This window comes from Pipra filicauda, unplaced genomic scaffold, assembly GCF_003945595.2.
Source record: "Pipra filicauda isolate LSUMZ 115617 unplaced genomic scaffold, ASM394559v2 scaffold282_size1924045_pilon, whole genome shotgun sequence".
NCBI classification, from domain to species: domain Eukaryota; kingdom Metazoa; phylum Chordata; class Aves; order Passeriformes; family Pipridae; genus Pipra; species Pipra filicauda.
The window spans coordinates 89,352-115,355 of record NW_024104401.1 but is presented as its reverse complement, the minus strand read 5'-3'; the positions used below and the strand labels follow the sequence as shown (position 1 = coordinate 115,355).

The window sequence follows — 26,004 nt, the reverse complement described above, 5'->3', positions numbered from 1 at the left end:
CCTCCTGGGATGGAAATGCTGACCACAGGAGCAGATCCCTCCTCGTTTGTCCCTCCCCAGGGGATAGGGTTGCCTCTTGTGGTGTCCTCAGAGCAGCAGCAGCGGGTGCTCCATTTCCAGCCCCGTCTGGTGATCCCAGTTGGAAAGATCCCATTGAGGCCCATTTTCTCGGGGGCATTTGACAACCCCCTCCTTGCAGACCACTGGCACGAGCTGGATTTATAGTGGGGCTTTATCTGTTGCCTGCAATTCTAATTTGTGGTTCGAGGGCCATAAAACTCCAAGTTTTCCAGGCGGAGGGAAAAAAAAAAAGTGACGATTGACTGTTAGCGCTGCCGCTGGTTTTTTTTCCACTCGAGCTGTTCCTTCTGCAGTTGTAACCAAATAGCGACCAAACACTGCCTAATGGCCAGGGCTGTTTATTCCAAACCAAGATGGATTTCCCATTTGTGATTCAAAAACCACAGGGCGTAACTCCGAGGACACAGAGACGGTCCCCAGGAAAACTGTTCCTGCCTGAAATCCAGGAGAATTAAACTGTCTTTCGCTGCTGGGGAGTGATGGAGTTTAGAAAATCACCTCCAGCCTGAGCTGCAAACCAGCCCTTTGTTTCCCAAAGTGAGCATTTCTTAGACCCTGCACACATAAAGGGGTTTTATTCCCACTTAAAAATCCACTTTTCTTGGACAAGCTTCTTTTGACACTGGAAACTGGGGGTTGAAAGGAGCCCCAGCAATACCATCACACGCCAGGGATGTGGCAACACAAGGACGCGGCCTTGCTGAGCTCCACCTGCTGCAATCTGGGGGGGGGGAAGGAGCAAAACTCCCCTCCTTCCTGATCCAGAAGAAAATCTGGGAGCATCTTAAAGCTTGACAAATAGTTGCAAAGCTGCAGGAACCAGAAGGAAGGTGGAGGGAAACGCAACAGCTCAGAAAGATGGGGTTTGCCAGGTTGGGGGTTTCCATATTCCCATGAATCCTGAAAGCTTGGAAACTTGGCATTGAGGGAGGGGTGGAAACCAGGTGCTGGTGTGTTATTCAGAGCACGTAAGATCAGGGATTTGGGCTTGGATTTCAAGGAAGGTGTGGAGCAGTGGGAAGGTGCAAAGAAAGGCTCAGGAGAAAAGAGCCGTCAGGTGGGATCAGATCCCGTCCCACTCTGTGGGAAAGATCCTATGGAAAGGACAACCTCAGTAGGGTTGTTAGGGAAGCTTTCCCATGAGGAACACCAAGAAGTGGAATCAAATGCACGAGGTGGGGCTCCTGGGGAGGAGGCTCAGGGCACATCCCTGGGAATAGGTTAGACAGGGAACACACGAGAGCGGGTGGGATGGACTGGGCAGAGGACCAGTGTCCAGCCCAGGCTCAGCTCAGGGGACCACAAAGCATTTTGGCAGGCAGAGCCTGGCTTGGATGGGCTTTTGGCTGCCTGGGATCCAAGGGGCAGAGCAGGGAAGCTTCCTTGCAGTCCAATTACCTCGTCAGGAATGTCAGAGATATTCCCATTGCCTGCGAAGCCGCGGGCCAAGTCTGCTGTTTGTTTGTGTCTGAGTATTTTTTTTTTCTCGGAGAGTTTCTTGCTCTGCACCCCAGGGAACTGGCTGGATGCAAGCTCTGGCCTTCTCATGGAAGAAGAATTAACTCCTGGATCTTGGCAGCCCCGGGAAGAGAGCGGCTCCTGCCTGACACAAGTCCCACGAGCCGCTGGATCCTCAAAAATCGGGCTCTGCATTCCCCTCATCTGGCTGAGACCCCAAAAACCCAGTCCTGTGGTTCTGTGCTGCTTCCAGCATTACCTGGTGACCTGTCGTGTCCATTGGGAACTCCAAGTGTCCATGATCCACCGCTCTGGGACAAATTTGCAGTGAATAGAGGAGCAAAGACCAGGAGTGAAAGGCACAGCCCTGTCTCACCAGCAGAATAAAAACTGCCCAAGTCCAGTTTCTCCCTGGGCTTCTCCAGGCCTGAATCCATTAAAATCTTCTGGCACAAACTGGTTTTGCTTCTCCACTGGCCACCGTGGACTTGCAGGAAGGGAGGCTCTGACCCACCCTTTGAGCCACCACTCCTGTGAGTAAGAGCTGAGACACGGGGGGACTTCAACATCTGAGGTCACTTGGTGACAAATCCTTTTTCCCTGTTATTCCCACTGGGAGTAAACCAACGTCAGTTACAGGGAAATGAGTCGCTGGAATCTTGGATCTCCCTCATCCTGGAATCCCACGCTCCCCTGGTGAATCACAGGCACCAGACAGGGCACCTGCCCACAGTTTGGGAGTCTGGGCAGAGAGAGGGAAAGAGACGTGAAGGAAAAAATTCCTGAATCGAGGAGAAAATGGGTCTGGATGCTCCCAGGCTTGGAGCTCCCCGTGAGATCTGAGCCTGAGCCACGTGGAGCTGGAGAGCTCGGTGCTCTGTTCCCTGGATGCAGAGGAGGCAAAGAGGGAGCTTTAGGCACCAGAAAGACAAAATGCTCTGTGCACACCTGGAGTCACCTATACAGGGATTGGGAATCCCTTCCTGCAAGCACAGGGAGGAATGGGATGTAGGCTTGGCCCCCAGTTGGCATCCCAGCTGTTGATCCAGCTCCATGGGGTATCCCATACCTCCTGTTAAAGGGAGGGGCTTTCTGGAAGCCCCCAAGATCCATCTATTTGTAATTTAATCTTCAAATGACATAGAAACTATGTAATCCAAACTCCATGGCGCAGGGAATGTTTTCCAAGGAAAGCTATGTTCAGGATGACATCCCTCCAGATGCCTTGATTTAATCAGCCCCTGTAACATCCCCAGTTCTGTTCCAGCATCTGCCCCGTGCTCACAAGGATCAGGCACTTCCAAGCTGGTGGAAACTCTTTTCATCCCCGAGAAAACAATCAGAGAATCCCAGAATATCCTGAGCTGGGAGGGATCCACAGGGATCACCTGGTCCAGCTCCTGGCCCTGCCCAGGACACCACAACACCATGTCCAGACGCTCCTTGAGAGCCCACTGCTCTGGGGAGGCTGTTCAGTGGCCCTTCTTCACCCTCTGGGGGAAGAACCTTTTCCTTGGCTGGATGGACACCACAGTTGGGAGCCTAAAAGCATCGATCCCATGGGAAATCCCAGCCAAGGTCACCCTGCGCTGGTTCAGAGTGGAACGATGCATATCCACCCATTTTAAAGGCTCCCGCTGGGAAGCACAAACCTGCAGCAGTTCCCAGCAGCTCCCCTCAGCGTTACAGAACTCTGAGAGCACAAATAACCTTTAGCTGCCCTGGTTTTTGTCTTTGGACAGCACAAAACGATGGGATTTATGTTTACCTGCACCTCTTGGCCTCTCTGGATGCACAGTCACGTCCAAAAAGGGAAGAAGGTTCCCAGCAATGGGAACAATAAAACTTCCTGGCCTTGTTTGCCTTGGCACAACAGCTTTTCACTGACATCTTTGCATCCTTCACGGGCTATGAGGCACGAAATATTTGGGGTTATCAGTGAGCTGAAAGTTGATGGATCCAACCCAAAGTTCACTGAACACCCAGCAAGAACAACTCCCAGCAAGAGGGACCAGACACTGGCTCGGGCTGCTGGGCTCAGAATAGCTCTCAACTGTCTGATTGCACTGACTGGGGGCTGTTTGAGTGAGGGGTCACTTGGACAGACACCCTGGGGGGTGGCACGAAGGTCACGGAGATGCTGCAGGGGCAGGGAAAGAGCCTTTGGAGGAAAGCACAGATGGAATCATGGAATAACTTAGGTTGGAAAAGACCTTTGAGATCATCGAGTCCAGCCCAGCACTGCCAAGTCCAACAGGTCCAAGCCAACCCTCCTCCAGGCTGGTCACCCACTGAGGCAAAGAACCTCTGCTTTGATGCCCAGAGAAGCTGTGGTTGCCCTGGAAGTGTCCAAGGCCAGGCTGGACAGGGCTTGGAGCAACCTGGGCTAGTGGAAGGTGTCCCTGCCCACAGCAAGGGGGTGAAACTGGGTCATCTTTAAGGTCTCTTCCAACCCAAACCAGTCTGGGATTCTGGGATGCTTCAACTTTAAGGAAGTTTGCAATAATGGAGGTTGGAAATTTAAGGAACTGATATCAGAGGGAAGTCAGGACAACTGGAAACTTCTGCTTTCCTGGATAGTATTTATAGGATTTATTGGTTGCTTTGAGGAGGGTAAAGACTTGAACACCTTCAGACAACAGAAAGTCTTACAACATATTTATTATAAAGCCAAATTCCTTTCCAGCTCAAGAAGTACCTGGAGGTGGCAAATGCCATGGGCAGGGACACCTCCCACTAGCCCAGGTTGCTCCAGCCTGCTCTTGGACACTTCCAGGGATGGGGCAGCTGCAGTTTCTTTGGGAATTCCATCCCAGCCTCTCTCCACCCTCCCAGGGGAGAATTCCTTCCCAATATCCCATCTAACCCTGCCCTCTGGCAGCAGGAAGCCATTCCCCCTTGTCCTGTCCCTCCAGACCTTTGTAAAAAGTCCTTGTAGGAAGAGATGATCAAATGGATAAAACTTCCAGCAGCTGCTCCCACAGATACAAAAAAGCTCCATAGCCCAAATTTTCCAAAATAAATACTTTTTGGTAAAAACTGCCTTTTGTGGGAAATGAAACAAAGGATGCCCCTATTAATACATTCCGACTGCAAACAAAAACAGGCTCAGAAAGGCCAGAAACACCCACAAAACAATCCCCCCATTCCCTGTGCCTCCTAAACCTTCCAATGGGCACCGCGAGCTCCCAGTGCTCCCAACACCACTACGTGGGGCTAAACGCACTCAGGGCTCTTAAAACCAGTTCTTAATTTAACTTCCAGTTTCTGGAGGCATTTTACCAGCCTTCCACTCTCATTTTCTCTGAGGAAAAGCAGCCCCTGGCTTGGAAAGATGTTCAAATAAAGGGATGTTGCCAAATTATTAAAATTAAAGGCAAGTGCTGAGTTGGCCGAGCTGGAACTCATGGCTGGGAACCAGCTTCCAAAATTCCCTCAGCAGCCTGCAGAGGACTGCAAGGATCACCTCAGCCTGGGATGTTTGGAAAGCTCATGGAAAGCCTGGGGGGAGCCATAAATCAGTGACAATGTTGTCCCACTCTATCTTATCCATCGTGCCTTTATTTGTCTCCCTGACCCGGGTCAAGGAATCCCAGGATGGTTTGGGTTGGAAGAGACCTTAAGGACCATCTTAAGGACCTTAAGGACATCTTAGAGCCCTTAAGGACCCCCTGCCATGGGACACCTTCCACTAGTCCATGTTGCTCTGAGCCCTTTCCTCCGTGGTTAGGATTTTCCAGGACCTTTTTGGGACGAAGATGTGATGGCACATGTGGATTCCTGGCCAGGCACAGCTAGGCTGGAGGGTTTTCTGCTGGGAAGATCTGTCATTCCTGTTACAAACACCAGATGCTGGGAAAACAAAGAGCCCTTTCCTGTAAACAACAGCACATTTTGTTTGGCTTGGGAGCACCAGCAACAAAACCCCCCAAAAAAGTGGGGAAAGGTGGAAAACAGAACAAGGGGGGAAGTGCTGGACGCAGAGGGAAATGGAGGCAGGAGAATGACTCCCCAGGGTCACTGTGGGTTTGGGGGCTGCAGGTTGGGGTTGGGGTTGGGGTTGGGGTTGGAAAGGACCTTAAAGCTCATCCAGTGCCACCCCCTGCCATGGGCAGGGACACTTCCCACTATCCCAGGCTGCTCCAAGCCTCATCCAACCTGGCCTTGGACACTTCCAGGGATGGGGCAGCCACAACCATTTCCTTCTTCTTTTTTCTTCCACCACCTTTTTCTTCTTTTTCTTTTCCACCATTTTCTTCTTCTTTACCCTCCACAACCTTTTTCCTTCTTCCAGGGATCAAAGACCTCCTTTGGGAGGGAAGACATGAAGGAGCTGATGGGGAATGCCAACAAGTCAAATAATGAGGGGTTTGCCCAGCCGTGGGAATAACGGATCCTACAGGAATTGCTTGGACACTGCCTGAGATTTGGTGAGTTCTCAAAGCCCAGAGCAAATATTTGAGCATCACATGGTGCAAGAGGAGATCTTTTCTCTTCCTTAAAGGCTCCTGAACGTGATAAAAAGGAAAATGTTGCAGTGACAGGCTCAGAGGTGAGTCTGTCACAGCTGGAATTCACTGGGAGGTGACCAGAATTCCCAGCTCCTCTGCCCTGGAGGGATAACTGAGGGAACAGGTAGATAACATGCAGCTCCTGTCAACAATTCCATATTGTTTGTCCTGGGATTGGCAGCTCAGACACACAGGCCTTTCCCAGGTGAGGAATCTCCTGAGATGCACCACGAGGTACCCAGTTGGGGTGGCCTGGGGGGAGATGCCCAGAGAGCCAGGAGGCTCCTGCTCCACGGCAGAGGAATTTCAAGGCTGGATTGGGAAAATTTAGGATTAGGGCTTGTTTGGCTTTGTTTTTCACCACCAGAATTCCAAACCATTGGATGGTTTTCTTCCAGCTGGGAAGAAACTCTGGTTTTGCCTTCAGCGGGAACGCTGGCACCAGAGCAGACAAACACTTCCCAAATGGGAAAAGCAGGAATCCTAAAGAAGGGACTGTGCCCTGGACTGGGGGCACCTACAGGGACTAAATCCACCTGCTAATCCTTGGGAAGAACAGAGCAACCAGCAGGAACTCCTGCAGCAGAAGCCTGGAGGGAGTTTTCCACTGAAAATGCTGCAAAAACAAAAGCTAAGTTATAAAAATCCAAATATTTTGAGAAATTGAATCTGTTTTCATGCCAGGAGACACTGAGGAGCTGCATTTCCAGAGCTACTAAGGAGGCAGGAGCAGGAATGAGAGGTTTGAAGAGCCCCTTTTGAGGGAGCAGGTGGAAAGTTTTCAGGATCTCCTGAAAAATCAGGGAACTCAGGATCTCCTGGGGTGGCAAGGCAGGAGCTAGCACTGGAGCATTCCCTGTTCTCCGGCCCCCTCCAGTGGCTACAGAACACGGAGAGGAGGCAGCCACAGCCTCCAAAGCCAGCAGGATCCAGGCTGTCCCAAATCCAGAGCCATCTCCTGAAGCAAAGAATTAGGCCCAAAGCCAAGCTCTTGCACTGCAACATCTTTATTCGGCTCCACGTGGATCCAGACCCACCACAGGGCTGATTTTTTTCCCCTGGGAAAAGCCAACAAACCACTGATTGGCACTTCTGAAGTGGGATTCTGTCCCCTCTGTTCCCTCCTGGTGTTTTGCTCCCTGGAAGACGAAAAGCTAAAAAGGTGCTGCACCTTTTTGGGGCAAAAAGGGCTTTGTTACTCGACTTTGGGGAGTGAAAAACAAGCAGCAAAGCCCAAAGAAACCCACCCAAAACAACCCAAAAATTGCTTCAACTCAACGGACGCTCTTCCTCCACCTTTTGTAAAATTGTCAAACAGCAGGAAATCTTTGGGTCCCAGCTCCCAGCATTCCATGGCCTGGAAATTTTCCCTGAGCCATAAAGACAAGAGGAAAGCCCACAGGAAAAAAAAAGGCATCATTGGATCTTGCCTGGCTTATTTCAGATCTGCTTTGGTTCTGTTTATATGGTTTGCAAATACATAAATGCCTAGAATATTATTAGAATATACCTAAATATTATTAGAATATGACTAATTAATATTTAGATCAGAATGCCTAAATATTATTCAGATTTTATATTGGAAGGCTCTCGTTTCCTGGGTTTAAAAGGACAGGGACATCCAGAGGATGGAGGTTTGGGCCCCACAGGACACTGAGGTCCAATAATTATCATTAATTTATTTTCAGATTCAGTATTATCTCTCTACAAGGAAAATTCCAGCTCTCTTGTGTATTAAACCACTTGGCAAAGCCAGGTTTAAGTATGCTGGGTTTACGCAGCAACCAATGTCCACAGGGATAAGAAAAGCCTGGCACTTACCGTTTAATACTGAATTGCCCCTAAGTTGGACCCATTTGAAGCCAAAAGTGAGACCATCCAGGTTTTAACAGACCTTTCCCAGGCACATTCCCTCAGTTAAGATGGAAGCTGGATGGATGATCCAGGCAAAATGTGTCCTGCCCTTCAAAGCTCTGATTCTGCCCATGGTCAAGGGATTGATGAACTCCAAGCTTGGGCTGGGAGAAGCATCCCTTGACCTGGAGAAATCCATGGTCAGGGGAACCCTTGGGATTGACTTCAGAATTAATATTGTACCAGGTTTAGCTTTAATTATACTGGAGTTACAGCAGGCAGCAAATTCACTAAATTCTCCCCATTTCCTGTGGGGAATTACCACTGGGGCACTTCACCATAGCTCATAGCACCAAGAGTTTGGACAAGGCTCTCGGGGCCAGGGTGGGGTTGCTGGGGTGTCCTGAGCAGGGCCAGGAGCTGCACTGGATGGTCCTTGGGGATCCAACTCTGGAGATTCTGGGCTTCTGAGATTCCCTCTCCCCACACCTTCACTCAGGAGCGCCCAGTTTGCAAAGCAACTCAAAATCCCGGGGTAAAAGCCACCCCAAAAAAAGCTTCCATGGCTTTGCCCCAACACAACCCACCCCGACTGCCGCCCCTCCGCACCGGAGCTCCCGGAGCACGGCCATCCCGTGCTCCTGCAAAACATTAGGGATCCCCCAGCAAGGTGCCAAGAGGCTTTTACAACCTGTTTGCATCTCCCAGGCATGTTAACACCTCCATAAAGTGAGCACACGACTCGCAGGCACCGGGAAAACCGAAACCAGCTGCTCGCCTGGAAAGGGAACGGGGAAAAGCTGCTGCCTCCTCACCTGCTCACAGCTCCACATCCGTCCCATCTCACCCAGGGAGGGCTTGGGAATATCCTTGGCTTTTGCAACCTTAAGCTAAAATCAGGATGGAAGGGGCAGCTGGATCTTCCACGTCATGGAATTGAAATAACAGGAAATAATCAGGGATTGGGTTTTTCCTGCCCTCCATTTATTTGTGGCTCTGGATAAAGAACATTTGTCAAGGCCTGTGGGGTAAATCCATAGGGATGGGGCTTGGAGCAACCTGGGCTAGTGGAAGGTGTCCCAGCCCATGGCAGGGGTTGGGAATGAGATGAGCTGTAAGGTTCCTTCCAACCCAACGCAGTCTGGGCTTTGATGATCTTTAAAGCCCCATCTGGAGAAACCCCTTTGCCCACTGGATGAGCACGGGAAGAACATCTGGCAGAGCAAAACTGTCCAAAAAATCACCTTCTAACACAGGGACCAGAAAGGACCTGAAGCAGTGAAGTAAAAGCAAGTAGCAACTATCACCTGAGCTTTTTCCCAAGATCCCGAGGGACCACCATCTCTGCCCTCCTAAGGCTGGGATTTTGGCAGGGATTCCTTTACACTGACCCTGAGCCTTTAAGGAGCTGACCCTGAGATCCTGAGGAAGGCTGTTGGCTCCCTGGAGATGACACTTTCCTGGGAGCTTGTGGCACGAAGAGGCACTGGGAATCAAAGGAGTCCAGGCACAGAATCTCCCAATTTGAGTCTCCCAACTCAAGCCAAAAAGCCCTTTCTTCTCCCTTTTCCACAAACAAAACAGAGCTGGAAGGCGGATCCGGGAGGGCTTTCCCTGACCATGCCACGGGATCCGGAGTCAAAGGGAGGTGGGAACTCCTGGTTTTCTGTGCCACCAGAAGAGGACAGAGGAAAACACACCCAATTTTACTCACAAACTTCACACAGGAGGAAAAGGCCAAGTACTGGTGGCAGAGAGAGGCTTCCTTGTATCCTATAGGAAGAGGAAAGGCTCCAGCAGGGAGAGCCAGGAGTGTGGAACAGAGGAGTGACAGAGTTCCACTCGTGCCAGCAGCTCCAGGATATATTGTATTTACTCAGGGAACACCCGCACACCTCGGTCAGGCTCATTCCCAGCAAATCCCTGGGGAAACGAGGGACACATAGAACCACTGCCCCTTAAATCCGGAAGGGCAAAAAAATCCCAGGAGCAGGGAATGATGTGCACTCCGTGGGGAAAGGGTTGGGATTGGCACCAGGCTTCTGCAAACTGAGCAAACCAAACCATCCAGGGAAGCAGCCAGTTGTCCTTTAAGTGTGTTCATGGAGTAAAAATTGTTTAATGGGGTCTGGGATTGGAAGGATATGGATGAGATCCAGGCGGGATTTGCCGAGGGTTCTCCGGACAGCGATGCGGCACAGGGACAGGAGGCTCCGGGGGCGGCCTGCAAGGAAAAACACGGAACCACTGAGGGACAGGGACAGGGAGAACTGCACAAATCCTTCCCCTGAGGAAGCCAAACCTTCCAGCCAAGGATTTGGAGCAATGACAGCTCCACATTGGATGGGGTGGGGACCATGGAGCCCATCCCTGCAGGAGAGGGGCCAGGAGAGCACTGCCAAGGCACACCAGCACCCCAGGGAATGGCTGGAGCTGTGTCAGGGAGGGTTGGATATCAGGAGAAGGTTCTGGAAGGCACTGAACAGGCTCCCCAGGGCAGTGGTGCCAGAGCTCCAGGAGTGTTTGGACAACACCCTCAGGGACAGGGTGGGATTGTTGGGGTGCCTCAGGCAGGGACAGCAGTTGGACTGGATGGTCCCGGTGGGGCCCTCCCAGCTCAGGATATTCCATGATTCTACTTGGATCATTCTAAAAATACATGGACACTATTTTTGCTGGGAAACCAGAGCATGGAAGGGTAGCTCAGGCCTTATCCCAACTTTCTTCCGAGGGCTTGGGAGTTCCTGGAGAGCTCTTCCAGCACAGGGACAACAGGATGATGGTGTCCATGTTCATTCAGGCTCTGGACCTCCAAGGCACCACTCCGTTATCCCCCCTGCTCCACCTGAGGAGTCCCACTTGCCTCCTAAACCCGGGCTTAACCAAAACCACCCGCTCCAGCCTAGCTGAGACTGTGCTCAGCAAAAATCCAGGCAGGTTTAAAAACCAGGCCCGTATAAAGCTGAGGAACTTGGGGATGGGGGCTGGATCCCACAGCCTGGATCAGGCCCTGAGGACACCCTCAGGCGATGGGAAAGAGCTGAGAAAGAGGGAAAAGGTGGATTTACAGACAGAGATTGGGTTGCTGAAGGACTCGGGAGGGAAAACAGCACATGAAGGTACAAAATGCAACAGCGAAAAAACAGGGAGTTGTTTTTGGGGTGGTGAAGTCACTGATGTTGAGTTTAACACCTTGTTGGATCCCTGTTGTCTTTTTGGAGTGTTGGAATTGCTGAAGACACTTGAACAGGCTCCAAATACACCTACTTGTGTGGGTCTTCAGAACTGCTGAAAACCCACGAACAGACCCCAAAGGCACCTTCAGGTACAAAATGCAACAGGAGAAAACACAGGGAGTTGTTTTTGGGGTGGAGAAATCACTGATGTTGAGTTTAACACCTTGTTGGAGCCCAGTTGTGGTTTGGATGTGTTAGAACTGCTGAAGGTCCTTGAACAGGCCCCAAAGGCACCTTCACCTCATGAAGGCACAAAATGCAACGGAAGAAACAGGGAGCTGATTTTGGGGTGGAGAAATCAGTACTGTTGAGTTTAACACCTTGCTGGTGTTGTGGTTTTGATGTGTTAGAATTGCTGAAGGCCCAAAAGAGACCGGGAACACCCACCCCACCACTTCACTTCCAAAGAACCCCCCCAAAGCCTTCTCCCAACTCCAGAGCGCCGCTCCAGGAACTCCACCCCCACTTACCCCTGGCTTCTTTGAACACCTCCAGAGCCTCAGGGTTCACTTTGACCCTTCCCGTGGATTCCATTCCCAAGGCCTCCACCTTGACCAGGCTGAGATCTGCCCCAAAGTCCACGAGGAGCCGGACGAAGGCGGCGTCGCAGCCGTGGCGCAGGACGGCGTCCAGCACGCACACCGGGGAGCCCCTGGAGAAGCCCTGCAGGTTGATTGGCCCACAGCAGTTGAAATCCGGGTTGGCTCCGGCCTGGAGCAGCAGCTGGAAGCACTGGAGGTTGTGGTAGGCAGCACTGATGTACAGGGGGCACACCACCAGCGTGGTGAGGGGCCGCGGGGAGTGGCCCCCGGAAGGTGGGTGGTGGTTCACGTCCACGTCCGCGCCGTACCTGCAGGGGCACAGGGAACTCAGGAGGGCTGGGAACACCCGGGGGATTCCCACACGGAGAGGGAGAACCCTGCCTGTCTTTGGCACCTCTGCGTCCCACCAGCCATGAACTGTCACCCTCAGGTGGGTCTGGAGGGGCTTCGGATTAGGGACAACATGTCCAGTGTGGGTGAATCTTCCAGAAGCAAAGCTGGTTTTCCCAGGACTTGGAAAGACGAAGAGCAGCTGGGAAACATCTTTCCTTGCCCTCCTGTATGTGGTTTGCATGGCCAGGTTTTGGTAGTGGGCGGGGCTCCAGGGGTGGTTTTTCCAGAAGTTTTTCCATATCCAGCAGAGGCAATTCCAGCTCCAGGATGAACCTGCCACTGGCCAAGGCAGAGCCCATCAGGAATGAGAGTAATGCCTCTGGGATAACAGATTTAAGAAGGAAAAAAGTAGTTGGAAGATGAAATTGGAGCAGTTCCTGAAGGTCTGACCCCATGGAATGTGACCCACATTGGGGTAGTTCCTGAGGGACTGACACAATGGAAGGACCTGGAGTAGCTCCTGAAGGACTGACCCCATGGAAGAGTGACCCACACTGGAGCAGTTCCTGAAGGACTGAACCCATGGAAGTGTGACCCACATTGGAGCAGTTCCTGAAGGACTGCCCCCGTGGAAGGACTTGGAGCAGTTCCTGAAGGACTGACCCCATGGAAGAGTTGAGACACTAATTCCATCTCCTTCCCACACAGCTTGGATGGGAAGAAGGAGGAAGCCACCCCAATCCCTAAGGAATGGCTGGTTTTAACCACTGCAGATCAAGCAAAGCTCTGTCCCTTCTCCCCACAGGGGGATAAAACGTTCCCTCACCCACCAATTCCCCTTCCAAAATTGCAAACTAGGTGCTCAGAGATCCTTCTGTCTTCCTAGACAGCATTATATTCCTTGCAGGAGCTGACAAAAATAAGGACAATCCCAGGGGACAAATCCTGCCTCGGAACAAGGCCAGTTCTTGCTGAAACCAGGAAATCTTTAACCAAATCCTTCAAGGCTGAGGGTGGAAAGAGTCTCAAGCACACCCAGAACCAGGGATGAGAGAACAAGAGCTGCAAATGGCACAAGGGTGGATTTTCCTCTTCAAATCACATTCCAGGAGCATTTGGATGAAGTGCCACTTCCATGGGGTGACCTCCTGAGCAGGGAGTAGCTATTCCTTCATTTCAGTCCTTTTTTCCCCCAAAATTCTCAGAGGAAAGCCTCAGTTCTGAGCAAAACCCCAAATTCTACTTTGTCAGAGTCAGACAGGCACCTGAAGCATCAGGGGGATGTGTCAGCTCTCCTTTTTCCTTGTTTTAACCTGGAAAAAGGATCCTCTCATCCTTGCCGGAACAGCCACTGCAACCCATCCCACTGCAAGCCACCTCTCCTCGAAATATTTCCACCAGCTGCCTTCTGAAACGGATCACCATCCCAGAGATGTGTGGATTTACTATTAATGGATACAATTCCACCTCCTCCTTGGTTCAGGAATGCTCAGGGGTCCCAACTGTGCTACAGCATGATTTTAAACCCATTATTAACCAGGTGAGGTTTAGACAACCTGAGCAGGTTGGCCTCTCTGGGGCCGAAAGATTTTCTTATATCCCAGGAAAAGTGTCTTCCCCATTGCATTCCCCCTGCCAGATCCAAACCCTCGGAGAGAGCTGCATTTTGAACTAAGTAACTCCCTGGATCTGTGAAATCCCTGCTCAGGGTTATTTGACATTTTGGGCAATCTGACAATTTGGTATTAACTGAGCAGCCCTGGGAGAGACATTCCCGAATAAAAAGGGACTGGACAAACTCCAGTTCATTTTTAAGCCTGAAAGTTTTCCAAAAATCTTGCCTTTAATATTGCTGGCAAGGTATCCCGAGGAGCAGACACATAAATCAAGGCCCCAGCTCTCCCTGGGCTGCTGAAATCCCATTTGCTACATTCCAGCCTGCCTGGGTGGATGGATCAGGGGAGGTTTTTGGGAATCAACAAGCACGTGGCACTGGGGACATCCTGCTCTCAGCTTCCCAGGAAGGGAGCAAGGAGGGGGGATTGTGTCCTATTTTTCCTCCTTGCCAGCTTCCTGAAAGCTGCACTTGGATGAAAACTCACTCCCCCACATGCAAAGAAGGGAAGAAAACCCTCAAGGGTTTGGAATTTTCTCTATCCTGATCCTTTGTTTGTTATTTTCCAGCATTTGAGGTCATAGAAGGGATTCCTTGATTTGGACTCTGTGTGAATCCAAGGAAATTTTCCCCTCTTTTCCTATTTCTCTGTATTTTCCCCCGGTGATCTCTCATTATTTGGCATCAAGGCAGTTGTCCAGCACGATCCCTTAGACAAAAATCTTCCCATTTAAAAGCAGGAATAATCAGGAAATGCCACAGAAAAAGCAATCCAGGTTCCCACAACCTACACCTTGATCCCACTCGCTGTTGGTGCTGCTGAGGGAGCTTCCAGAGGGACAGGAGGTCACCCATCACCCCATGAGGTTCTTTGGGGGATCCACCTCCCTCTGGAATTCAACTGGGAGTCGGGAGCTGGATCCTGTGGAAGATTTGGATGTGACTGAACTAGATGTGGATGCCCAGAACTAGAGACTCCTCTCGTGGGCTTTGATGAGGACAACAGGCATGGAAGTCACACCACAGGATACAGACCTGCTGCCAGCAGGGAATACAAGGATCTCCATTTGGGATCTCTCCACCCTCTCTCCTCCTTTCCATGTCTTTATCAGCTCCACCAGGCATGTGGAGGCTGAGAAAAGATCCCAAGGGAAGAAGAGAAAGGAGAAGAGCCACCCCTATGAAGGTCACAGCTCCCTGTCTCAAACACTGCCAAGGCCACAGAAGGAACTTTCCCTAAAATCAACCACCACAGGGGAATTTGGGATAAGCACAGAAAGGAGGAATTTGTGACAGGAAGTTGCCAATTCCAGGCCTGGTCAGAGAATCCAGAGAAAAATTCCCACCGTGGCAAATGGTGGGAAAGGAAGCAACTGCTCACAATGTATCACCCCAAATTATGGGAATACCTGTGACCACCCCCTGGATACCTGGAACTTGGACTGTCCAAAAGTGGTACCCTCAGAATGACTCCAGGACACCAGGGGAAAGCCCAGGGGGAAGAAGGTCCAGTGGGACACCGCTGGATACAGGTGGGGATGATCTCCTGCTTCCCTCTCTCCTTCTCCCCCCAAGCTCTTTTCTGCTGCTTTCCATCTCCCTCCCTCACATTTATTGCTCCGTGAAATCCCTGTTGTGGATTCGGCAGGGGGCCCAAAATCACCACATCTGCTCCCACACCTGGATTTGGGCAGAGGCACCTCTTGATAACCACACCTTGACAACCCCTGTCCCTCCTCTAGTCTGTCCCTGAGCTCCCACCTCATGATTTCCTGGAGGATTTCAGCCCCATAACCACCCCTGTCCCCTCCAGGCTGTCCCCAGCTCCCACCTGATGAGCTCCTGCAGGATGTCACCCCTGTCCCCTCCGGGCTGTCCCAAGCTCCCACCTGATGAGCTCCTGCAGGATGTCACCCCTGTCCCCTCCAGGCTGTCCCCAGCTCCCACCTGATGAGCTCCTGCAGGATGTCTGCCCGTCCCACTCTGGCCGCGTGGTACACGGGAGTGCTGCGGTGGTGCCGGCTGCCGTTGGGATCAGCCCCAGCTTCCAGCAGGATCTTGGCACACTCCAGGTGCCCGTTGACCACGGCTACATAGAGGGCCGTCTGTCCCTTGACGTCCACCAGGTCGATCTCGGCCCCTTTCTGCAGCAGGAAGTCCACGCAGGGCCCGTGGCCGGCGGTGGCCGCGATGCGCAGGGGGGTGCAGGGCAGCCACCCGCAGCACCACACCGACTTCTCGTTGATCCGGCTGCACCACGGGGAAAAACAGGGCTCAGAGAAGCCTTCCAGCTCCCAAAGAGGATGCTGGAACAGCCCAAACTGCCCCCTGGAAGACGGGCACCGCCCAGGCTCCCCAGGGCAGCGGCGGTGGTCCCAAGGCTGTCCCGTTTGGACAATGCCCTCAGGAACAGGGTGGGATTGTTGGGGTGGCCGGGGCAGGGCCAGGGCTTGGGTTTGGTGATCCCTTCCAGCTCAGGATATTCCACGATTTTTTTGGCACTTTTTAGCAGCCCTAAGAAGCTCCTGTCAATAACCTGAGAGGTGCTGCACGGAGACACAGCCGGGAGCAGTGCCTGGAATCCAGGCTTTCTCCCAGCTCTGCCCCAAAATTCAGTCAAAATCATCAATAAAGAATATAAAATACTGCCCTACTCCCTTCTGACAGGGAAATATCCCACATTGCTGTGGCTGCCCCACCCCTGGAAGTGTTCAAGGCCAGGCTGGAGCAACCTGGGATAGTGGAAGGTGTCCCCGCCCTTGGAAGAGGATGAGCTTTAGGGTCCCTCCCAACCCAAACCAGTTCATGTGATTCCATGACTCCATGAAATCAGCAGTGACCAAGCTGGGGATCACAACCATTTAATTCAAGCTGCTCCAAAGGGTGCAGAAAGTCATCAAAGCAGCAGGGAAATGGCAAGAGGACACAGGAGAAAGGGAGAAATGTATGGAAAATATAGGGATGCAGCTGTATCACAGCATCAGCAACATCCACGCTCAGCCAGGGACCACGGGATGACACAATCACCAATCCAGGGAAACTCAGTTTGGGAGATGCAGCCATCCTAAGTAGGCCATCCAACCCTTGTTGGATGGCTGGTTGGGGATAAGGGCCTTTCCCAATTTACTGAAGGAGATGGCTCTGGAAGAGGAGCGGTATAACCCCCCCCCATCAAGCCCTAAGCTGTCAAGTCTTAAAATCAAAGTGCTCCCTTTATCCTTGGAGATTTGGGGAACTCCAGATCTACCCCCACAATCACAGGCACCCCTTCCCTGTTCCCTCCATCCCCTGTGTGATGGTGCTGTGGGTCCAGCCCTCCTCTTCCTGTCAAACTGTGCTTTTTCATGCAAAAAAACCTCAGGCCAAGAGTCCAAAGAGCCCCAGCTGTCCAGAAAGAGGGTTTGGCTCATTCTCCTTTTTTGCTGAATTGACATTTTTTGGGGGGCCAGGACACATTTAGCCCTCTAAGCAGTTTTCTCCACGGTGCAGGAAAATTAATTAACTATCCCAGGGTTAGCACTGGGCAGAGTTTGTAACATGGGGTGTTTCGGGTTGATTGTAATCCCTTTTGTATGTTTTTCCCCATTATCCATGGGCTCCTGTTTTCATGGGATCCCATTCCCACCCTGATCTGAAAAGAGTTTGTGCACGGTCACCAAGCTCTGGTGTGAGATCTGTGTCCTGGGAGACCAGGGGGGATGACCTGGGGGGGGTGAATGGAGCATCCTCCCACCCTGACCCCTCTCGCACAAAAACCCTCATCCCTGGAAGTGTTCAAGGCCAGGTTGGAGGGAGGTGGGAGTTTAGTGGGAGGTGTCCCTGCCCATGGCAGGGGGTGAGACTGGATGAGCTTTAAGGTCCCTCCTGACCCAAGCCACTCTATGAAAACCAGGGTGAGATGGGGGGCCCTAAAGGTGCAGGCTGCGGAGACAGCGAGCAGAACATCCTTGGAGACACCTCTCCCAGAAAACCAGGGTGATTCGAGGGTTCCCAAAAGGCACAGGCTGTGGGGATGGTGAGTGGAGCATCATCCCACCCTGACACCTCTCCCATGAAAACCCTCATCCCTGGAAGTGTCCAAGGCCGGGTTGGAGCAACCTGGACTAGTGGAAGGTGTCCCTGCCCATGGCAGGGGGTGGGATGGGATGAGCTTTAAGGTCCCTTCCAACGCAGCCCACCCTGCGAACGCCGAGGTGCGATGGGGGTCCCCAAAAGGCGCAGGGACGCAGCATCGCTGCTGCCGCGGGACCTCGCTGTGCCCCCCGAGGGTCTCCCTGCCCTCCCCCCCGGCAGCTCCCCGGGCAGCTCTCCTCACCTCTGGAAGCTCTCGTCCTGCAGCAGGCTCCGCAGGGTGGGCAGGTCCCCCACGAAGGCGGCGTCGTGCAGCCGGGTGTCCTCGCAGTGCTCCAGGGGGTGGTCGCAGAACTGCTCCCGCAGCCATTCCTTCAGGTTCCGACCTGCGCTGGAGGGAGACACGGCGGGGAGCCGGGATGAGGCCCGGGGGGAGCCGGGATGAGCCCCGGAGGGAGCCGGGATGAGCCCCGCTTGTGTCCCCCGGCACAGTCCCCGAGCCCCCCTGCCCACGGTACCTGCCCGGGGCGGGCGGGGGGTCCCCGCCCTCCGCCATCTCTCCCCGCCGGCCCCGCTCGCCCTCTCTCCCTCCCTCCCTCCCCGTCCCCCTCCCTCCCTTCCCGGCCTGATTGGCGCCCGGCCGCTTCCTGCCTGGGCGTTAAGGTGGATTTTCCCGGCGCTCCGGGGGCAGCTCCCGAGCCTTTCCTCCTTCAGCGGGAGGAGCCGGCCGCGAGCGCCTCAGCATCCCTCGGGCGCCTGTTTTCCTCCGGGAATTGCGGCTCCTGCTTCCAGCGGCTCTCCCAGGAGCAGCTTGGGGGGTAAGACCCTTTCCTCATCTCCAGCCCGACCGTCCCCTGGCGCAGCTCCGGCCGTGCCCGCGGGTCCTGTCCTTGTCACGCAGGGGTCGGAGCTGCCCCCCGTGGGACCCCGAGGGGTCTCCGCTCCCTTCTCCAGCTGAACAATCCAAGTGCCCTCAGCCGCTCCTCATCTGGCTTCTTCAGACCCTTCACCACCTTCATGGCCTTTCCTTGGACACTCTGATAGCCTTATATCCTCCTTATTGCCCTGGCACTGAGCGTTTAAAACACGCCCTCGGTGCTGAGTGCCCGGGCTTGAGTGCCCGGTGCCAGCGGGGAATGCTGGGGCTGGTTCGAATCCATTCCCTTTGCCCGCTGGAACATCAAAAGCGGAGTGGGATAGACGGGAATTTCAGAAACCACCTTCCCCTGCCTGCAGCCCTTTTGCCGTTAGATGAGGCAAAACTAAGGCCGGGAATTCCTTCCTTGGTTTCCAACCCCACTTTACAGCTCTCTCCCCCTCCACGTCCACTCCAGCTGCCACGCACATCCCATGTCGCTCTGACAGCACAAGACAGACTAGAGCAGCTTTCCAGCTCCTGCATCCCTGACAGATTTAATGGGAATAGGTTTAATGGGAATAGATTTAATGAGAATGGATTTAATGAGCTCTTCCCTCTGCTAAGTGTGCCCAGCAACGGGGGGCTCATCCAGAGGAAAACACATGTTTGTCCATGGGTTTCTTATTTCCTTCTGAGCTGACTCTTCTCTTCTCCCACAGGGAAAGTGTGGACAGGGAAGAAAGGGGAGCAGAGGACACAGCAGTGTTTACTTGCATTATGGTTGTTGTCCCTGTGGACAAAGCAGAGCCCCAGAGAGGAATAAAGTGATGGATAAACAGGGCAGATGAAGTTGGGATCGCTCATGGTTTGAGGTTCCTTCAGTTCTACAGCAAATGCCTCTGTTCAACCACTGTCTCCTCTGCCATCCCCATGGTTATAAGTATTTATGTTCTTGCAGACATGCTGCAATGCAGGCAGAAGGTTCTTACATACCATATCCCACTGTATTTTCCAGCAGTTTATCTCCTGAGCCAGGCTTTTTTTCCCCTCTCCCTTTTTTTCCCTCATTAAATTCTTGTGAAAATCAGCCTATCCCAAGTTGTCCTCATGAGTTCTTGTATCGGGGCGATGGGAAAGGAGTGACTGTGCTGTCTCAGCCTCCAGCTCTGGAATTCCATGGGTGTTTAGGAGAAATCCCATGGAGAAATACACTAAACTGCCAATCTCCATGGCCAAGATGGGAAGGCAGAACTTTTGCAAACAGGTCAGCACTTGGCCAAGACCTTGGAAGTGCTTTTTCCAAGTCTGGAGAAATCACTTTGTCCAGCACACCTCACTGCTCCCACCAGATCCATCTCTCCCAAGCAGAGGGCACAGCCTGTGCTCCAGGAGGTTAGACTAGATGACCTCCTGAGGTTCCCTTCAGCCTGGGTTATTCCATCATCATCATCATCATAATAATAATAATAATCAGCCAGTGCTTCCTGGAACTGGGACAGTGGGGAGGTGCATGGACTGTTTCCAAAGGGAGCTGCTGCTTGTTTGAGGTCCCCCAGTGCCACCAGACAGTGGATCCAGAGGAACTGGGTCCTGCTGGCTCCCTGTCCTGAAGGACATTGCTTCCAGAACCCTTCCCTTGCCGCTCCCACCCCCAGAAGGGAGAAGCAGCCAGGGAAGGTGGGTTCACCGTGTCCCCCCTTCCCTCCATTCCAGCAGCGTGTTGTCCATGGGTGGCCTTTTGGGCTGATCCCACCCCGCCTGGAAATTGGAGCCTCCAGGACGAGGAGGAGGAGGCTTCCAGGATCTAAAATTAGCCACTTATCCAGCACAGCCAACACACACTGACTTGCCCCTCAGGCAGGACCTTTCCTCCACTTCCAAACCCTGAAGTGATAAAAAGAAACAAGGAAAGGAGGAAAGGAAGAGAAAAAGGAGGAAAGGAAGAGGAGGGAAGGAGGGAAAGAGGGAAGGAAGGAGGGAAGGAAGGAAGGAAGGAGGGAAGGAAGGAAGGAAGAAAAGAGAGGGGAGGAGAGGAGAGGGGAGGAGAGGTTCGGAGAGGTTCGGAGAGGGAGAGGAGAGGGAGAGGAGAGGGGGAGGAGAGAAAAAGGACTCCTCCTGATGCTCCAGAGGAGCCCTCAACCACCCCTCCACCTTCCCTCACCTTCCCACTGCCCTTCCTAAGCAGACACATCCTCCCACTTCCCATCCTCTCCCAATAGTGCTCCTCATTCTCCAGACAAAACAAGGAGTTCTCCCAGCCCGCTCCTACAACCAGGCTGCTGGATCCCACCTGGCACCCCTGAGCCCAGAGAGGATCCAGCCCATCCTCCGAGGCACCGCCAGAGAGTCCCTTCCCCACAGCACCTGGACATATTCCCTGCTCCCTGCTCCTGGCTCCACAGCCCTCCTCCCTTCCCATCTCCCGTGCCACACTGGAACATGGCTGAGGGGTGAACTCCTGTTCATCCACAGCTTTTACTCCCTAGAATGAAGGCAGTGGTTGCATTTAGTGCCAGACTGAGAAGGAAATGCGGCTTCTTCTCCCTAGTTCCTGGATAAACAAGGACATCTTGGGAGTCTCACTGCCAAGTGATTGAAAAGGACAATTATTTACACCCGGTGCTAAAACCAGTGGTTAGTTCCCCCACCACTACTCTTTTCCAGAGGCACCAACACCTTCTAAATCCCTCAAGGTTCCTCCCAGACCTGCCAGGCAGCAGAAAAAAAAAGCTGTGACAGAGTCCCAGTCACGGGAAAGGAAGAAAGAAAGGAAGGAAGGGGGGGGGAAAAAAATGCCGTGACCAGAACTGTAATTCACACTTAGCTCAGTCCATAAAACTTCTCCCTCCCTGGATCTAAGCCAGGGGCTTGGATTTTTAGTGAACTCTGAAGTGAAGTTGCCCTGGTGATAAATACATCTGGGGGGAAAGAGGGAGGGGGGGAAATCCTTCATCCCCCGTTTTTAGCACAGCTCAGGGGTTTTCTGGGGAATTTGTGTGGTGGACATGAGGACACACATTAAGAGGAAAACAGGGATGAGAGATGGGAGGAGGATTTAATTGCAGCATCCAGGCCTGTCTTTAGGGCTGTAACCACGGAGATGACAACAGGAAGGTTCCTTGCAGTGCAGGGAGTTAACTATGCTGCAAATGTGCCTTGATGGGCCTAAACAGGAGTGTCTGGAGGAAAAAAAAGGCAGGACTGAGGAGTTTTAACCTTCCAGCAGGTGTCCAGGTCTTTGTTCCTTCAATCCTGACCACGAGACTGTGGAGTGGAGATTACACCGTAACACCCCAGGAACCGCCGGGAGAAACACAGGTCATGGAATTGTAGAATCATGGAATAAACACAGGTCATGGAATTGTAGAATCATGGAATAAACACAGGTCATGGAATTGTAGAATCATGGAATATCCTGAGCTGCGAGGGACCCATAAGGACCATCCAGTCCAACTCCTGGCCCTGCCCAGGACACCCCAGCAATCCCACCCTGTCCCTGAGAGTGTTGCCCAAACATTCCTTGAGTTCAGGCAGCCTTGGGGCCGTGACCTGTTCAGTGCCCCTCCACCCTCGGGGGCAATAAAACCAGAAGCCTGGATCTGGATGGTCATGGATGGTCATGGATGGGGGATGCCAGCCCCAACATGGTCCCAAAGGAAAGTTTACAGTGGCTTCACCATGTTTTGTGGAAAAATGGTCAAAACCCCCGAGTATTTCCTACTGCCTGTGCCCAAACAGGGCACACACCTCTGATCCTTGGATTCTTCCTGGGTGGTATGTTAAGCCTTGACCATTGGATACCAGTTGAGAAGGAGACAGGACAATGGTTGGCCTACACATCCCTTTCATATCTCCCAGGAAGATTATGGAATTACTTGAGAGAGAGCAGGGTTCCATGGGATCACCTGAGAGAGTGCAGGGTTCCTTGGGATCACCCAAGGGAGCAGGGTTCCATGGGATCAGCTGAGAGAGAGCAGGGTTCCATGGGATCACCTCAGAGAGAGCAGGGTTCCATGGGATCAGCTGAGAGAGAGCAGGGTTCCATGGGATCACCTGAGAGAGTGCAGGGTTCCATGGGATCACCTGAGAGAGAGCAGGGTTCCATGGGATCACCCGAGGGAGCAGGGTTCCATGGGATCACCTCAGAGAGAGCAGGGTTCCATGGGATCACCTCAGAGAGAGCAGGGTTCCATGGGATCAGCTGAGAGAGAGCAGGGTTCCATGGGATCAGCTGAGAGAGAGCAGGGTTCCATGGGATCACCCGAGGGAGCAGGGTTCCTTGGGATCACCCGAGGGAGCAGGGTTCCATGGGATTACCTCAGAGAGAGCAGGGTTCCATGGGATCACCCGAGGGAGCAGGGTTCCATGGGATCACCCGAGGGAGCAGGGTTCCATGGGATCACCCGAGGGAGCAGGGTTCCTTGGGATCACCCGAGGGAGCAGGGTTCCTTGGGATCACCTGAGAGAGTGCAGGGTTCCATGTTTCTTTCCCATTCTTTTCCCATCATTTATTTCTGTGGAGGCCACGAAAGGCTCTGGCTTTAGAAATCCTTCCTCCTTCCCTCTGTTCTACCCTGGAGCACGAAGAACCCAAATCCAGTACTCCAGTCTCTCCATGTCTCCATCACGGGAGAGGATCCAGCCTGGACCTTGGCCACAGGTCCCCAGCTCATGGATCACGCGTGGTTGAAGGGATTTTCTCCCCTGGGGCATCACCAACAGACAGTTTGAGGCACCATCTCCAGCTTGAGGCAGGGCAGGAAAACACCCATGGAGTTTTTATCACCACTTTCCCAGAGAAACAGCCACCTGGAGCCTTCCTCTGATGGCAGACATGGGAATACCAAAGGAGAAACAGGCACCTCCTTTACCTCAGTCAACAAACCAAACACCTCCCTGCAGGCAGGTTACAAAAGAACATCTAATTTGCTGAGGACAACTTTCCATCCAGGGCAAAAAATCGCCCAGGAATGAGTCACCCAGGAATGTTTCAGTCCAACCTCTCCCACTCCCACCAGGGGATTTGCAGACAAAAGGGGTTTATTTGTATTTTTAGTAATTTTTTGCTCCCTTCCTCAGAAAATATTCAGATTTGGATGGGAAAACAAAACTGGAAAGGGTTTCCCCCCCCCTTTGTTTTTGCCCTTTGGAGAACTTCTTTCAGCACCTGCGTGGGATTGTCAGAAGAAAACTCGAGGAAAAGCAAGAGGGGGAAAAAAGAAAGAGCTGGGGAGGAGAAAAGCCCGTTTCCAACATACACAGCAGTTGGATGATCCTTGTGGGTCCTTTCCAACTCAGGATACTCTGTGATTCCATGTCCCTCACTCTTCCCATGAGGCCACCTCATCCCACTTCATCCTTCCCTGTAGCTGAGCACCTTGAACATGGAAGCTCCTGAGAAAAAATGTCAAATCCAAGGCAACACCAAAGCTCTCTGAGACCCCATTCCCCCTCCTCAGTGGGAAGAAGGAGATTTCCTACCCCCATGTCCTGGAAAGCAGAGCCAGAGGTGCTGGAAAAGGCACTCAGCTCCCATTCCAAAACACACCGAGGGCTTGCAGTAGAAGCTTTGGAATTGCGACTGGGAAGGTCAAAATGAAAGAACTAAACAGATGAGTTGGTTTTAATCCGATGCTTTGGAAAATCCCTTCCAGAATGGGAATTACAGGCCAGGAGAGACCTGATTTCCCAACACTACTGCTGCTGTGACACATCCTCTGCCTGGTGGCTGGAGGTCTCTCAGGCAAGGAAAGTGGTTTATTCTGGGAATGTTCAGTGCCAGGCCCAAAAGGAACAGGACTCACCATGAACCCCTGGCGTTGGAATGCATCCAAATTTTCTGCATCTTTCCAAATTTTCTGAATCCATCCATCCTCGCTGCACCTCAGAGTCCCAAACCAGTGTTTGTCTCCTGAAACACAGAGAGAGGAACCAGTGAAGATTTCACGGGAATCATGGAATGGTTTGGGTTGGAAGGGACCTTTAAGGATCATCCATTCCCACCATCAAACAGTGAAGATTTCATAGGAATCATGGAATGATTTGGGCTGGAAGGGGCCTTCAAGGATCATCCATTCCCACCCACCAAGACATTCCAGGTAGTCCAGCCCCATGCCCAGGGGTGCAGCTCCCGGGGACTTGGGACTGCTGTCTCACTGAGGCCCAGTTTGGTGTCACCAGCAATGAGTAATGAGGCCAGAAAGCAGAGCTGATGCCCAAAGGCTCAGCAGGGCTGAAAGGCTCCTCTGCTCCCCCCTGGCAGCACCTGCACCTCCCCATTCCTTCAGAGGACATTCCTTTGGGAATGCCCCACCTGCTGCATCCAGCCAGGAGCAGGCACTGGGAGCTCCCTGGTGTTGGACATTTCTGGAGAGAGCACGTTGCAAAGGCGGGGGGTTCTGTCAGAAGGTAGAAACCTCCATGACCTGAGCAGCAAGGACTAGGGGAAAATAGGAGCCTGCTCCATAATATGCTCCCATAAACAGGTGGATTAACCCAGCTCTCCAGGCTGTATCTGCCTTGCAAGTGCTTGACTTTCCCACCTTAACACTGGGCTCGTTTTCCTAAATTCCCTGGAAAGGCAGCCGGCTGTGCAGTAAGAGGAGCCCGGTGTTGAGTGAGTGCAGCACTTCCCGGCTGCCCCAGCGTTCCCGCTCAGGCACAAGGGGCTCTTTATGGAGCTCTCCGGGCACGCAGGACCTGCAGCAGCAGAGAAAAATAAACATCCTGCTCTTGGAAGTGCCTCCCGCAATTTCATTAAGCTCCCAAGGAGCCGGATGTGTATTTATTGAATTGAGCCTTCAGAGAAGCAAAAAGGGGGGGAAAGAAGCCCCTAGGCAGTTCCAGGGAAGGGGGGATTTAAGGGAACTAAACAAAGCCAAGAACTACCCCCCCCCCTCCTACTCAAACCCCAGTGCTTAAAAAAAATAGACCCTAAAAACCGTGATTTCCCTGGACACGCCGCGGGTTTGGAACAATTACCCGGAGAAAGGTGTCTTTGGGAAGGAGGGACGCAGGAATGCCGAGCGGGTTTCCAGGCAGCGGCATTCCTGCCTATTTTACAGCGGGCTCTGCGCTCCGAGGTGGGGTGTGAACATAAAACACTCGCCCAGTTGTTTTCCCGACTCCTGGCCCGGCTCCCACTGGCGGTGGCAGAGCTAATTAAGGAGTGACAATTAACTCTCCACTCCACACGTTCGACCACCTCCCTCTGCTCCCGGGGAAGGGGGTTCTGCTTCAAGGGATTTGGAAAAGATCATTTTTCTCTGCTTATTTTGCCTCTCTTGCTAAGTGGAAGCGGCTCCAGAGTTGTTTAAAATGGCTCAGTTACCAAATATCAGCTCCCAGGCTTGTGGCTCCCTGAGGTCATGGCCTCCCCATCCCTGGAAGTGTCCAAGGACTGGGCTTGGAGCAACCTGGGACAGCGGGAGGTGTCCCTGCAAAT

The 26,004-nt window shown here is 52.7% G+C and overlaps 1 protein-coding gene and 1 long non-coding RNA gene across 6 annotated transcripts; one reads left to right on the top strand and one right to left on the bottom strand.

Moving 5' to 3' along the window:
* Window positions 1-7,039: 7,039 nt before the first annotated feature.
* Window positions 7,040-25,976, bottom strand: ASB1 (ankyrin repeat and SOCS box containing 1). 5 transcript variants are annotated; one of them, XR_005564076.1, is made up of 7 exons: window positions 25,103-25,976; window positions 24,365-24,471; window positions 17,946-18,087; window positions 15,578-15,880; window positions 11,611-11,990; window positions 8,720-10,128; window positions 7,040-7,189 (listed from the first exon to the last, which is right to left on the bottom strand). XR_005564076.1 is itself a non-coding variant. In XM_027734969.2 (6 exons), the coding sequence occupies exons 1-6, from the start codon at window positions 25,315-25,317 to the stop codon at window positions 9,995-9,997; spliced, it is 1,281 nt and encodes a 426-aa protein (XP_027590770.2). In that variant the 5' UTR covers window positions 25,318-25,976; the 3' UTR covers window positions 7,040-9,994. The 5 variants fall into 5 exon arrangements, 4 of the variants coding, with proteins under 4 accessions (XP_027590770.2, XP_039238693.1, XP_039238692.1 ...); XM_027734969.2 differs by having other exon boundaries at window positions 7,040-10,128; XM_039382759.1 differs by having other exon boundaries at window positions 7,040-10,128; window positions 17,946-18,092; window positions 25,103-25,187.
* Window positions 18,274-19,652, top strand: LOC120323538. The gene is made up of 2 exons (XR_005564077.1): window positions 18,274-18,519; window positions 19,280-19,652. It is a non-coding gene; the product is annotated as an uncharacterized LOC120323538 (long non-coding RNA).
* Window positions 25,977-26,004: the final 28 nt, after the last annotated feature.